This window comes from Mesoplodon mirus, assembly GCF_964341445.2.
Source record: "Mesoplodon mirus genome assembly, chromosome: 1".
Lineage (NCBI taxonomy): Eukaryota > Metazoa > Chordata > Mammalia > Artiodactyla > Ziphiidae > Mesoplodon > Mesoplodon mirus.
The window spans coordinates 1,974,145-1,987,058 of record NC_138976.1 but is presented as its reverse complement, the minus strand read 5'-3'; the positions used below and the strand labels follow the sequence as shown (position 1 = coordinate 1,987,058).

General features: G+C 55.0%; 1 protein-coding gene across 1 annotated transcript; it reads left to right on the top strand.

Moving 5' to 3' along the window:
- Positions 1-1,531: 1,531 nt before the first annotated feature.
- On the top strand, positions 1,532-5,986 carry LOC309801979 (beta-lactoglobulin-1/B-like; the record flags this gene model as incomplete). The annotated part of the gene is made up of 6 exons (XM_082617134.1): positions 1,532-1,627; positions 2,315-2,454; positions 3,307-3,380; positions 4,486-4,596; positions 5,317-5,421; positions 5,928-5,986. 6 exons carry the CDS (start codon positions 1,532-1,534, stop codon positions 5,984-5,986), a joined length of 585 nt encoding a protein of 194 aa, XP_082473260.1.
- Between the last annotated feature and the right edge of the window lie 6,928 nt (positions 5,987-12,914).

The following is a 12,914-nucleotide window of genomic DNA, read 5'->3' as shown; positions in this document are numbered from 1 at the left end:
GATGGTATTCTATGGAAACTGAAGGTTCCTGGAAGTTATGAATAGCTGTACCCTGAAGGGCATGCTTCGTGGTTTCGGTTCACAGGAACACGTGAGAACCTGCAGCACAGATGCCCCGCGGCTGGTGGGCTCACCGGGAAACACGGTGCTTGTTTCTCCCTGGGTGACCTCCCTCTGCCCTGTGTGACCCAGTTCTGAGAGCGGAACTGTGTTGGAGGGGATGGCCTCTCGCATCTGACCCCTGGGTCCAAGCCGCCCGTGCTGGTGTCCTAGGGGGCCACCCACTGAGCGGGGGGCCTTCTAACTACAGAAGTGTACCCTGTCCTGTCTGAGGTCAGAAGTCCACAGTTCGGGCGTCGGAGGGCCGAGGTCCCTCCAGGGACTCCCAGGAAGGATCCTTCCCCCCTTCTCCGGCTGCTGGTGTTGCATCAGTCCTTGGAGCCTGGTCTTGTAGAAGCCACGCTCCAATCTCTGCCTCCGTGTTCACATGCCTTCTCCCTGTGTCCCCTCCGTGTCCTCGTTTTCTCTTACAAGGACACCAGACAGTAGATCAGCCCCCCTTCCAGCACGCCTCATCTGAACTACTTACACCTGTAAAGACCCTGTTTCCAAATAAGGTCCTGTCCTGAGGTTCTGGGTGAACATGTGTTCTGGGGTGACACAATTCAACTCCATAACTGCCTGTGGCTCATCATAACAAGGGAAACTGGGGACTCTGAGCTTGGAGGATTGTCGCAAGAATTAAAGGAGATAAAACAGAGCTCTCACTACAGGCCAGGCCCATCCTTGGAGCTCCACCTGAGCCCCACGTCACCCTCACCCCAGCCTGCAGGGAGTGGGGTGACCACAGAGAACCCTTCACCCAGGCCGCGTCCGTGGGTTTTGAAGGAGCTGATGCCCGAGACAGGAGAGTACTAGAGCGGGAGGAACCTAGCGGGACCATAGCCTTTCGGGAGGCCTTGCTCAGCAGGACAGAGTGGGAGGTCCTGAGAGCTGATGGAGCCCCCAGGAAGGGCAGCCTGCAACAGAGGGGTGACGGGTGCGGGTGATGTGACCCCCTTGTCCAGGGCAGATGGCCACCCCGTGGCTCACGCCTCTGGGTCCTTCCTGGCATGGGGCTCTCCAGACCCCGGCTGACCCACGGGCCCACCCTCCAGGACACAGCTGTCCTCAGTGCTGGCTCTGACCTGTCCTTGTCCAAGAGCCTGACCCAGGAAGTGTTCCTGATGCTGGCGGCCAGCCTGGACTCGCACTCCAGACCCTTCCTCTCTGGGGCCAAGCAGGAGCCGTCCAGTCCCAGGGACACAGAGGACCTTCCTGCTTGGCCTTGGAGGGAAGAAGGCCTCCTATTGTCCCAGCTGAGGAAGCCACCCGAGGGCCTGAGGATGAGTCACAGGGGATTCGGGGAACTGCATGGCGGGGAGCCCAGCACAGGCTGGCTGGCTGGCCCTCCTCCTATATAAGACCCTGAGCCCAGTGCCTCGACCTTCCTCTCCCTCCAGAGCCCAGAAGTGCCACCAAGGCCGCAGCCATGATGTACCTCCTGCTTGCCCTGGGCCTGGCCCTCACGTGTGGCACCCAGGCTGTCAACGTCATCCAGACTATGGAGGACCTGGACATCCAAAAGGTTTGAGGGGGGCTGGGTGGGTGGTGAGCTGCAGGGCGGGCAGGGGAGCTGGGGTCTCAGAGGCCAAGGGGAGACAGAGGAGGCTGTGATGTCTGGGGTCCACGTTACTCTGCTAGGGCCGCCCTAACAAATACCCCCAACAGGGCTGCTTAAACAACATGGTATCGTCCTGCATCCTGGAGGCTGGAAGTCTGGGATCCAGGTGTCATCAGGGCTGGTTTCTCCTGAGGCCGCTCTCCTGGGCATGTAGACGGTTGTCTTCTCCCTGTGTCTTTACCTGTGTCATCCCTGTGTCCTAATTTCCTCTCCTTGTAAGGTCATCAGTCACATTGCATCAGGGCCCACTCTAATGACCTCATTTTACCTTTGTCACCTCTTTAAAGACCCTGTCTCCAAAGAGTTGTGTTCTGAGGCTCTGGGGGTTAAAGGGACACAGTTAAGCCCCTAATAGGGTCTCTCTGTCCACCAACCTTTCCCCACCTCCAGCCATGTCTCCCCAAGATCCAAACATTCCCACTTGTGTGATGGGCTCCTCTGGGTCTTTCTTGGGGCTCAGAGTGCGTTTAGGGAGAACATCCCTCAGGGTGCTGAGGAGGGGGTGCCTCAGGTCGGGGTGGGACAGAGAGCCCACCGTGGGGACGGGGTCCCCTTCCCGCCCCCAGAGTGCCGATCAAGCTCGCTCCCCAGGTGGCGGGGACGTGGCACTCCATGGCCATGGCGGCCAGCGACATCTCCTTGCTGGACACCAAGAGCGCCCCCCTGAGAGTGAACGTGGAGGAGCTGAGGCCCACGCCCCAGGGCGACCTGGAGATCTTCCTGCAGAAACGGTGCGCATGCTCCCCACACCCCGCCGGGGCTGCAGGCCAGCAGGGGGCGGTTAGCCGTCAGGGCTCCTGGTGGGACCCGGCTGCACTCTGGGCAGGACCAGGGCCCCAGGGCCCCAGGGACGGGGAATGGGAACCTCGGAGCCCCATCCAGGGTTCCCCACCCAGGGCTTTTTTTTTTTTTTTAACTTTTATTAATTTGATGCTTCGGAACATAATAAAATAAATGAACATAAAACATAATTTTAGTTAACTTGGAAGGGGAGGTAAAATCCACTGAAGTGGAAATACGTAGGAAAGATATGTCCATTCAGGCAGTTATTTCAATTCTGAGTTAGGTCAAGGATCACGAATGTCCTTGAGCAGCAGGGCGACGTTTTGCATCTTTTCTAGTCTGAACCCTTCAATATCTAAGACGAACGGGATGTCACAGAAGCAAAGCAGAGTGGGGAGAGCCCCGTGTGGAGGCTGCTGGGCAGCTGCAGGCCCAAGTCCTCAGGGTGGCCGTTCCTACCACGAGCCCCGTCTGCCCTCAGAGCGGGGGTGGGGTGCAGAGATGGGGACCCGAACCCCAGAATTGTCTTCAGGTGCAGGTCATTGCCCCTGACCGCAGGGCCTGGCCGCTCCCGGCCCTTTTCTCCCTCACTCTGTCTGACCTCTTGTGGCCTGTCCAACCTGGTCACCCGTGGCCCTAGAGGTTACTGTGAGCGCAGCCAAGGCCTGGATGACCAGCTGGGCTCCAATGCCACCCCGGCTCGGGCCCCTCCTGGGACCAGCTTCCACCCTGGCCCACAGTTTGGCCTGATCAACCGTGCATGGTCTGTGCATGTGGTTCAGGAAACGCCTGCCTTTCAGGGAGAAGGATGGGTGTGCTAAGGAGAAAATCATCGCAGAAAAAACCGAGAACCCTGCTGTGTTCAAGATCAACTGTAAGTGCCGGGTCTGTGGTAGGAGCCCCACCACCCTGGGGGGCTCTGGACAGGTGCAGGGGGCTGGCACCGGGCCCGAGGGTGCTAAGCGGCTGGTGGTGACAAGTGACGCTGTTATTATACCAGCTTCACTGCCCTCCCTGCCCCTTGCCCGGTGCTGTGGGGCCAGTGGCCGCGGGCAGGTCCCTGCTAGGTTGGCCTCGCTCCCCAAGGTGACTCTCCAATCTCTCTCTGCCGGCCGGGAGCTCGGGCCCCTCAGGCTGAGCTCAGGAAGCATCTGTGCCTGTCCAGGCGGAGCTGAGAGCCAGTGTCAGCGGTCAGGGTGCCCCACGGCCCCCAGCCCACCACATGGGTTCCTCCATCTCCACGAGACGGGTTCCTTCCCTCACCCACTGGTTCACTCATTCCTCACTAAATCCAAGATGAGAAAGCGCCGTGGTGGGCAGGGGGGCTTCCACCAGGGCCGCTCCCGCCCGGCAGCCTGGGCCACCTTGGGACTCACTCTGACTCACTCACTCTTGTCTGTGCCAGACAAGAACTGACCAATGCCAGGGCGCCTGCCCCAGGGGCTCCAGAGCCACCTGCCCGCACTGGGTCAGTATGCTGGCGTTGCCCCTGAAGCTGCCTGACCCTGTGGTGCAGCTGCTGCCGCCCACTGGCCTCTGTCAGGGCAACCCTCACTCCCAGTCCCCACGGCTCAGGGCTGCCCTCCCAGTTCCCACGGCTCAGGGCTGCCTCAGTTCCCACGGCTCAGGGCTGCCCCGCGATGTAACCGCTCTTGGGACCCTCCCCTCGTCTCTCACTCAGCGGTGCCCAATCTCAGCTGAGGTCAACGTGACACTCCCATTTCTTGACCACTCTGAGTCCAGGGGGGCATCTGGGATTGAGTGGTGCGTGTTCCTGAGTCCAGGAGGTGGTGGAATGTCTCTGGCGCATCCATAGTTGATGTGCCTGGGGACGGCTTTGGGAAAGGGGCTGCAGCACTTAGAGTGCGGGGGGTGCAGCAGGGACTCCCGGCCGGTCCTCGCCAGGTGGTGGCTGGAGGAGCTGACCCGCACTCCCCCCGCTGGAACTGACTTCCGCCCTGCCGTGGTCTCCCTTCCAGCCCTGGATGAGAATAAGATCTTCGTGTTGGACACCGACTACAAAAACTACCTGCTTTTCTGCATGGAAAACACCGCCCACCCCGAGCACAGCCTGGCCTGCCAGTACCTGGGTACGTGCCCAAGTCCTGCTTCCCAGGGAGGCCCGCGGTGCGGTCCTCACTGCGAAGAGCGCGTGGGAACGGGGGAGCTTGACACCTGAGGAAGAGGAGGAGGGCTGAGGGGCATCGGGAGAGGGTCACATACTGGGGCCTGGTGTCCTGTGGGCCTGTAGGTGGCTGGGGACGAGGGACAGACACACGGGCTGAGGGGCAGGTGGACTGCAAGCACTGTGACTGGTGTGACCACCTCGATGGAGCCAGCGGGTCACTATGAATCCAACAGCCTTTGTTTCCCGGGAGTTTCAATTACTTCACCAAATAAGAATTCAGTGACACAGACATCTTTCAACTATAACGTCCTAAAAACATGTCAAGTGACATCTTTATTGTCACAGAAGATGTGCCATTGTGTGTTCCCAGGGAAGTGGCCGTGGGCATCAGGCAGTGCAGGCTCCTGGTCATAAGTCAGCCAGCCCCAGGGTGGGGCAGGGAGGGCAGGAGGAGACCCAGACGTCCGGAGGGGGGTGCCTTTCCTCTTACGGCCGTGAAGACCCCCACTGCAGTGCACCGGGAGGAGGACGAAGGGAATGGGCCGAGCGGGGAGGGCAGGGGCCCCGGAGGGCAGGGGCGCTGAGCCCTGCAGACCACCCTGGGGGATGGGGCAGGGCCTTGGGTGTCCCCGAGCTCTGGGAGGGGCAGGGGTGCCCCCAGGGACTGACCCCTCCACCACAGCCAGGACCCTGCAAGTGGACGACGAGGTCATGGAGAAATTCAACAGAGCCATCAAGCACCTGCCCATGCACATCCGGCTCTCCTTCAGCCCGACCCAGCTGGAAGGTGAGCTCCCAGGCCCAGCCCCCACTACCTGGGCAGAAAGCCACCAGCCCCAGGGACGACTTCCTCCCGTGGTGAGCCCCATTCTCCCCAAGGCTGCCGGGAGGAAGGGGGTGAGGGCACAGCACCCCCGAGGTGGGACCCTCCCCACCCCCTGCCAGGCCCCTCTGTCCCGGGGCGTCCAGTCCCGTCCTGACCCTCCCGCACGGCTCTCCCTCCCCCACAGAGCACTGCCGCATCTAGGTGAGCTCCTGCCGGCACCCTGGGGGTAACGTAACCCCCCTGCCCCACATCCTGGGCACGTGCATAGGGTGGGGTCTTGGTGGGGCCCGGGCTCCCCCATCAGGCCCTGGGGTCCCCCTGCGGGAATGGCTGGAAGCTGGGGTCTCTCCTGGCGACTGCAGAGCCGCTGGCCGCATGCCCACTCTTGAGGGGTGGCCTTTGGGGATGTTGTTTCCTGTGTCTTGGCCTCACTCGCATGCTGACCTCCCCCTGCTCCCTCTGGGCAGGGCTGAGGGCCAAGGTGGAGGCCCCGGAAGTGGGCACAGGTGACAGACACTCCACCTGAGGGGGGAGGCGGGGGTCCCTCTCCCGAGGAGGGGCCGTCCTGCATCCCCAGGCCCAGCCCGGGGAAGGGGGGCTGGCGAGGGTCCAGCAGGTTGCCCAGGAATCACAGGAGAGCCCCATGTCCATTTCAGGGCCCGGGAGCCTTGGCCTCTCTGGGGACAGATGATGTCTCCCCCGCCTCCCCCATCAGCAGGGTCAGGAGGGACCAGGACCAAGGTCACCCCTCTTGGGACCCAGGCCCCTCCAGGCCCCGCCTGGGGTCTCCTGCTCGGGGGTGTTCCTCCTTCAGCAATAAAGGCATAAACCAATGTGCACTCCTGTCTGAGTCTTTCCTGGCCGATGCGCGTGGGCTGGGGACCCGGGCGGCTCAGGCGGTGACACAGGGCCAGGATCTAAGGTGTCTGCATCACAGGCCTCATGACACCTGGGGACCCTGCACACATCATCACGGCTCTTTTAAACTTTTGGAAACTAGGTAGGGATGCGGCAGAGGCATCTGCCAGTTAACTTCGCATCTTCAGCAAACACCCAAACTACACAAAGGACAGGAAATAGAAAATTGCTATCACTTAGTCTAATGAATATTGATATAAGAACTTAATTTAGTTGCTTGCAGATCAAATTCTGCCCTCTTTTACAAATGCAGCCCCATGACCCTCATGACCAGCTTTCAGGAACATAAAGGTAATTGCTACTAGTAAGACTATTGATATCAAACTTCATATGCCAAAAATGCATTGATCTTTTTTTGTGTTAAAATGCAATAGAGAGATTTCCCCTGGATAGAGGAGCTGGACAAAAGAGGTCACCCTTGGAGGACACTTATTCTGCAACCACTTTTGAGCATCACAAATGGAAAGGGGGTATATAGCAACAGAAACAGGGATTTTTAAATAATAAGAACAATTTACGTATAACATAATATACACACATATTGCTATATGTATAGTTACATATAATAACAATTTATGTATAATATTAAAGTTTTGAAAATATAGGTAAAGTGGATACATTTCTAGAAAAATATTAAATACCAAATTTGGCTAAAAAAGAAAACTTTGAAAGAAAAATAACTTTAGAAAATAAAGAACGGTTCCAGTTCCAGATCTTCTCAGTCTATGGATGAGAACCAGCAAACCACTGTCAGATGGATCCTGGCTCATACAGTCTGTTCCAGGGCACAGAGAGATGGGGAGTCTGGACCGTCCTCTAACAAAGCTGGATGGGATGATGCAGGAGACAAAAAAAAGCAGAGCCATCACTTTTTGGAATAAAGATACAAATATCCAAATAATTTATTAACAGCTCGAATCCAACAATGTATTCAGTACATAGTGATTTAAGCCAGAAAATCAAGGATGTTTCCACATTAGACAATATATAATAAATTTGTTAACAGATTAAGAGAGGAACACCCATATAAGCACCGTTAATTGATGTTAAAATAAATAATTTAGGGTTTCCCTGGTGGCGCAGTGGTTGAGAGTCCACCTGCTGATGCAGGGGACACGGGTTCATGCCCCGGTCTGGGAAGACCCCACATGCCGCAGAGCGGCTAGGCCCGTGAGCCATGGCCACTGAGCCTGCATGTCCGGAGCCTGTGCTCCACAACGGGAGAGGCCACAACAGTGAGAGGCCCGCGTACCACAAAATAATAATAATAATAATAATAAATAATAAATAAATAAAAATAAAGTAAAATAAATTTTAAAAACATCATATCCCATTCACGAGGCAAATTCTTTATGCATCAGGAGGGTCATTCAACATAAGCTGGCTTTGCTGCATTAATGAACAACCCTTAAATCTCAGTGGCTCAAAACATCAAAGATTTATGTCTTGTATATGAGAAATCTCCTTTGCAGGTTGGCAGGGGCATCTACAACTTGTGGTCACTCAAGGATCCAGGTGATCAAACAGCCATCACCCATGAGGTTGCTGGTCACCGTGCCAGAGGGGAAATGTGGATATCCAGAGGGTCGAGCCATCCGTCCAGTGCTCCATCCTGGAAGGTACACACACTACCTCCCTTCTCAACCTGTCAGCCAGAGTTGTCACTGAACTAGAATGGAGCCAGAAAGTACAATCCTACCTAGAAATAGAAGGGAACATCCCTAAACTGGTAATTTAAAAAAAAAATTTTAACCAGCTAACATCATACTTAATGGTGAGAGACTGAATGCCTTCCCCTAAGATTGAGAGCAAGGCAAGTTTCCCTCTTCCAGCATTCCTACTCAACATCATACTGAAAGTCTTAGTGCAGTAAGACAAAAAAAAAAAAAGGGGTGGGGGACTTCCCTGGCAGTCCAGTGGTTAAGACTCCATGCTTCCACTGTGGCGGCGGGGGGTGGGGGTGGGGGCGTTCGATCCCTGGTCGGAGAACTAAGATCCTGCATGCCATTTGACATGGCCAAAAAAGGAAAAAAAGAAAAAAAGGCATAAACACTGGAAAGGAAACCTGTAACATGACTGAGAAAGCAAAAAAGAGAGAAGGAACAAAATACTAATGTCAGGAATGAAAGAGGGGCTATCACTACAGACACTACAGACATCAAAAAGATAATAAGGGAATTCTATGAACAACTCTGTATACAGTAATTTGACAACTTAGATGAAATGGACCAATTCCTTTAAAAAGTGCAAACTACCAGGACTCATCCAATATGAGCTAGATAATTTAAATAGCCCTACAACTATTAAGAAAATAGAACTCCCCAAAAGACATTTCCAGGCCTAGATTGTTTCACAGGAGAATTACACCAAATGTTTAAAGATTTACCATGAATGCTATACAATCTCTTACAGAAAACAGAAGAGTAGGAAATACTTCCCTTTATTTTATGAAGCTAATATTACCAAAATATTATTGGTATTTGGTATACCAAATATTAGTATATTGGTAAAAAGGATACCAAAACCATACAATGACTTTTTTTAAAAGAAAAACTACAGACTAATATTTTTCATCAATATAGATTCAATGATCCTTAACAAAATATCAGCAAATAGATTTCAGCAATATACAAAAAGAACTATACACTGTAATCAAGTAGGGTTTATTCCAGGGATGCAAGAAAAAGCATTTGACAAAATTCAACACCCATTCATGATTTTAAAAAAACAGAAAAGTGGAATTAGAGGGAGTTTTTTCAACTTGATAACGACATCTACAAAAAACTTAGAATTAACGTCGCACTTAATGGGGAATGATGAACCTTTCGTCAGTGATGAATGACAAATGATCCAGAGTGTGGGAATAAAGTTCCTCTCACCCCTCTTACTCATCTTAGTGCAAGAAATTCTAGCCAGAGCAAAAAAGGTAAGAAAAGGTAAGAAAAGGCATTCAGAACTGGAAGGAAGACATAAAAGCACCTCTATCTGCAGATGACATGAGTGTCTATGTAGAAAATCTCAAGGAATCTAAAAACAAAGCCAAAAACCTCCTAGAACTAATAAGTGAGTTCACAAGGTGGCAGGATACAAGATAAACATACAAAAATCACTTGCATCTCTACATACTAGCAATGGACATGCGGACATGAAAATTAAAAATACAATACCATTTATAATCACTCAAAAAAAGTGGAATACTTGGAGATGTAAATCTAATGAAATATACAGGATCTGAAGGCTGAAATGATGGAATGCTGATTTTAAAAAAATCAAGGAAGATTTAAGTAAATGGAGAGACCGTGTTCATGGACTGAAAGACTGAACAAAGATGTTAATTCTCCTCAAATTGATATGCAGGTTTAATGCAATTCCTATCCAAGTCCCAGCAAGCTTTTTTGTAGACATAGATAAGATTATTCTAAGATTTATAGGGAAAGATAAAGGAACTAGAATATAGAATAGCTAAGATAAAAAGAATAAAATGGGAAGAACAAGTCTAACAAATTTCAAATCTTATATAGCTACAGTAATCAAGACGGTGGTATTTGCAGAAGAACCATAATTCGGTGGAACAGAGTAGAGAACCCAGAAATAGACTCACACAAATATGCCCAACTGATGTGCAATCGTCTGGACTGGGGCATCCCTAAAACCATGCTAAAGCCTCCTAATTTGTGTACAAGATGAGGCTCGCTCAGACCCTGGCATCCTCCCAGGCTCAGTGCTACCTTGGCCGGCCCCTCTGTGTTCAGGCAAAAGGCTCCCAGCAAACAGCGGCCCCTCCTTGCCGCTCTCCGTGGGTCCCTCATAGGAAGAAGCCCTATTTCTCCAAATCACGACCCAGCATGTAGCACCTTGGAGATTCTGGATTCTGTTACTGTCTGCTTCCCACCTAATCACCAAAGCTGCTCCCATAGAAATCCGGCAGCTGAGCTTCCCTGCCTGTGGGGGATGGAGGAGCCGTGACTATGGAACACCCCTCGCACTCTAGAACGCCCGACCCCCGTGACCCGTACTCCTGCAGACAGCCCTGCGGTAGCATTTTTCACGGCTCACTATCTTAAAAAAAAAAGTTGAGGTCTCTTTTGTGCCTTAAATGCTGCAACTTCTGAACACCTGGAGCAAGGGGTTGCCTCTTCCCCAGGCCTCAGTGGCTGGGAGTCGGGCTGGGACAGCTGGGTGGGCAGCAAGTGGCCGCTGCAGGATGGATACGAAGAAAGAGCGCCGGCTGCCTGGCCTCTCCTCCCTCTGGGGCCCTGTGGTCATGGCCCTGGAGAGAGGGCCCCTTCTGCGGCTGACCCTCAGCCTGGGCCTGGCCGGGGCCCAGAAGACTCCGGAAGAAGTGCCGGTGCAGCCAGGCTTTGTCGCCCGGAAGATAACCATGCAGCTCAGCCCTGGGACGAGGACGTGGATGCAAGTGTCACGTGGAGGTGGCACTCGGGGCAGGCGGGCAGGAGTGGGTCCTGCCAGGGAAAGCAGGCAGGAGCAGGGTCTCCGCACTCCTGTGCTGCCAGGGAAAGCTGCAGTTCAGCCCTGAGGCCAGCGTTAAGATGCTGGGGAGAGGGGCCCCAGGGGCCTGCCCGAGCACTGGCTGCGTCACTGCTGGGACAACAGGGGGGCCGGACCTGGGGGTGAAGAGGGGCTCAGAGTCACTCCTGCCCTGTCTGACCCCGCCTGCACCTCACTCATTGCTGTACTGGGCCAGGGGCAGTTCCAGGATGTCCCTCACCCTCCCCGGACTCAGTCAACGCATGTGGAGCCCACAATGGACGAAGGCCCTAGAATCTGACCTTGTTCTCTTCCCTCCACAGCCCAGTGCCCGCCACCGGGAGTTTAGCTCGGGTCCACCCCCTGAGCTTTCCTGCCGGGCCCCTCCTGCCCCGCTGTCCTCGCCTCGCTCCCCCCTCCCCTCCACCTGCATCCTGGCTCACCCAGGTGCCTTCCAAATCCCTCTGCCGCCCCAGGAAGGCCATCCAACCCGGAGCCCAGCCCCTCCTTCGCTGTGGGTCTCCAGGTCCTGCCAACCAACAACTAAGGGGCCCACAGCCTCTCCCAGCCTGGCCCACGGGCTTGTAAACACTCTGGGTGTTGGGAGGGGGCAGCAGGTGGCCCCCCGGCCTCCCCCTGTAGTGCGCACCCAGCACTGCAGTCCGGCGGGTGGAGCCACCTTCGGGGTCCTTCAGGGACGGCGACCCTGGGAAGGGCCGGGCTGGCACCGCCCTGACTTGCCTGCACCCCGATCCTGCTCTGGGCTCCGTGAGCCAACGCAGCCATCCCCGCCCAGGCCAGAGGGGTGCTGCGTGACCACAGCGCCAGCCCACGCTCCCCAGAAGATCCAGGTGAAGCCAGGCCGGTGCACCTGTGGGACAGGTGAGCTGAGACAGGTCCCCGCCCTCTCCTCTCCAGGTACCTGCAAGGCAGTACCTGGATAGAAGCTCCCCACCTCACCCTGGCTGAGCCAGGGGCCACCCACCAGCAGGGCCGGCTCTTCGGAAACTGAGTCTAACCTCAGTACTAACCGTCTGGAAATGCCAGAGACAGGTGTGACCAGATCCTGCCCCAGAAATGCCCTCGGCAAGAGCAAGGCCTCCCAGGAGGCCACAGCTCAGCAGAGCAGGTCGCACCATGGCCACCGCGTGAGGCCAGCACAATGGCAGTAAACCCACCGGCCACCTGTGCAGACGCCACCTGCTTTTCATGCAGAAGCTGAGGGTGTGGGATTCCCTGGCGGTCCAGGAGTTAGGACTCCATCTTCCACTGCGGGGGGCACGGGTTCCACCCCTGGCCAGGGAACTAAGATCCCGCCTGCCACGCAGCACGGCCAAAAAGAAAAAAAAAAAGCTGGGGGTGAACAGATGCTCAAAGCATGGTAGCTTTCCTGTGAACCTGCAACCCTTATGAGAAAAATATAAGGAACATGTTAAAATCACATTAAAAAAAAAATCCTGCACAGTGACATTGAGGGCGAGGACCCTGACACGGGGAGGCATTAGCCCTGGCCTGTCCACCCCACCCACGGACCCAGTCCCCAGGGGCATGGATGGCCTCCTCACCGTTTCCCCAGCACCCAGCCCACCTGGGGCCCTGGAAGGTGATGCATGGGGGTTGGTGAGCGAGGGTGGGTGGCCCATCTGGGCGCAGACACCGGCTGAGGCACGTGGCTCACACACTGCAGCACCGCCCCCTGGAGGGCTAGTGAGATGGACAGGCCTCCACGGGTCACCACGCAGCATTACAGGGCCAGAGACAGGTGGGAGGTGCAGCTAGAGCTGGGACTGGGAGGAAAAGACAGACAGACGTGGGGACATTGCAGGGAAGGTCCCTTCGGATGGGGAGCCCACCGACGGCATGTGGCGGGGAGGAGAGGACGGGGTTTAGAGCTCCGGCCCCTGGGATGGGATTGCCAGATCCAGCAACTAAAAATACAGTTGCCCGCAATATGGGCCATGCTTGTACTAAAATACTATTCATCACCTGACAGTGGAGCTTAAGCGGGCGCCCGGCACACTCTCTGGCAGACTAACCTGTGGAGACCA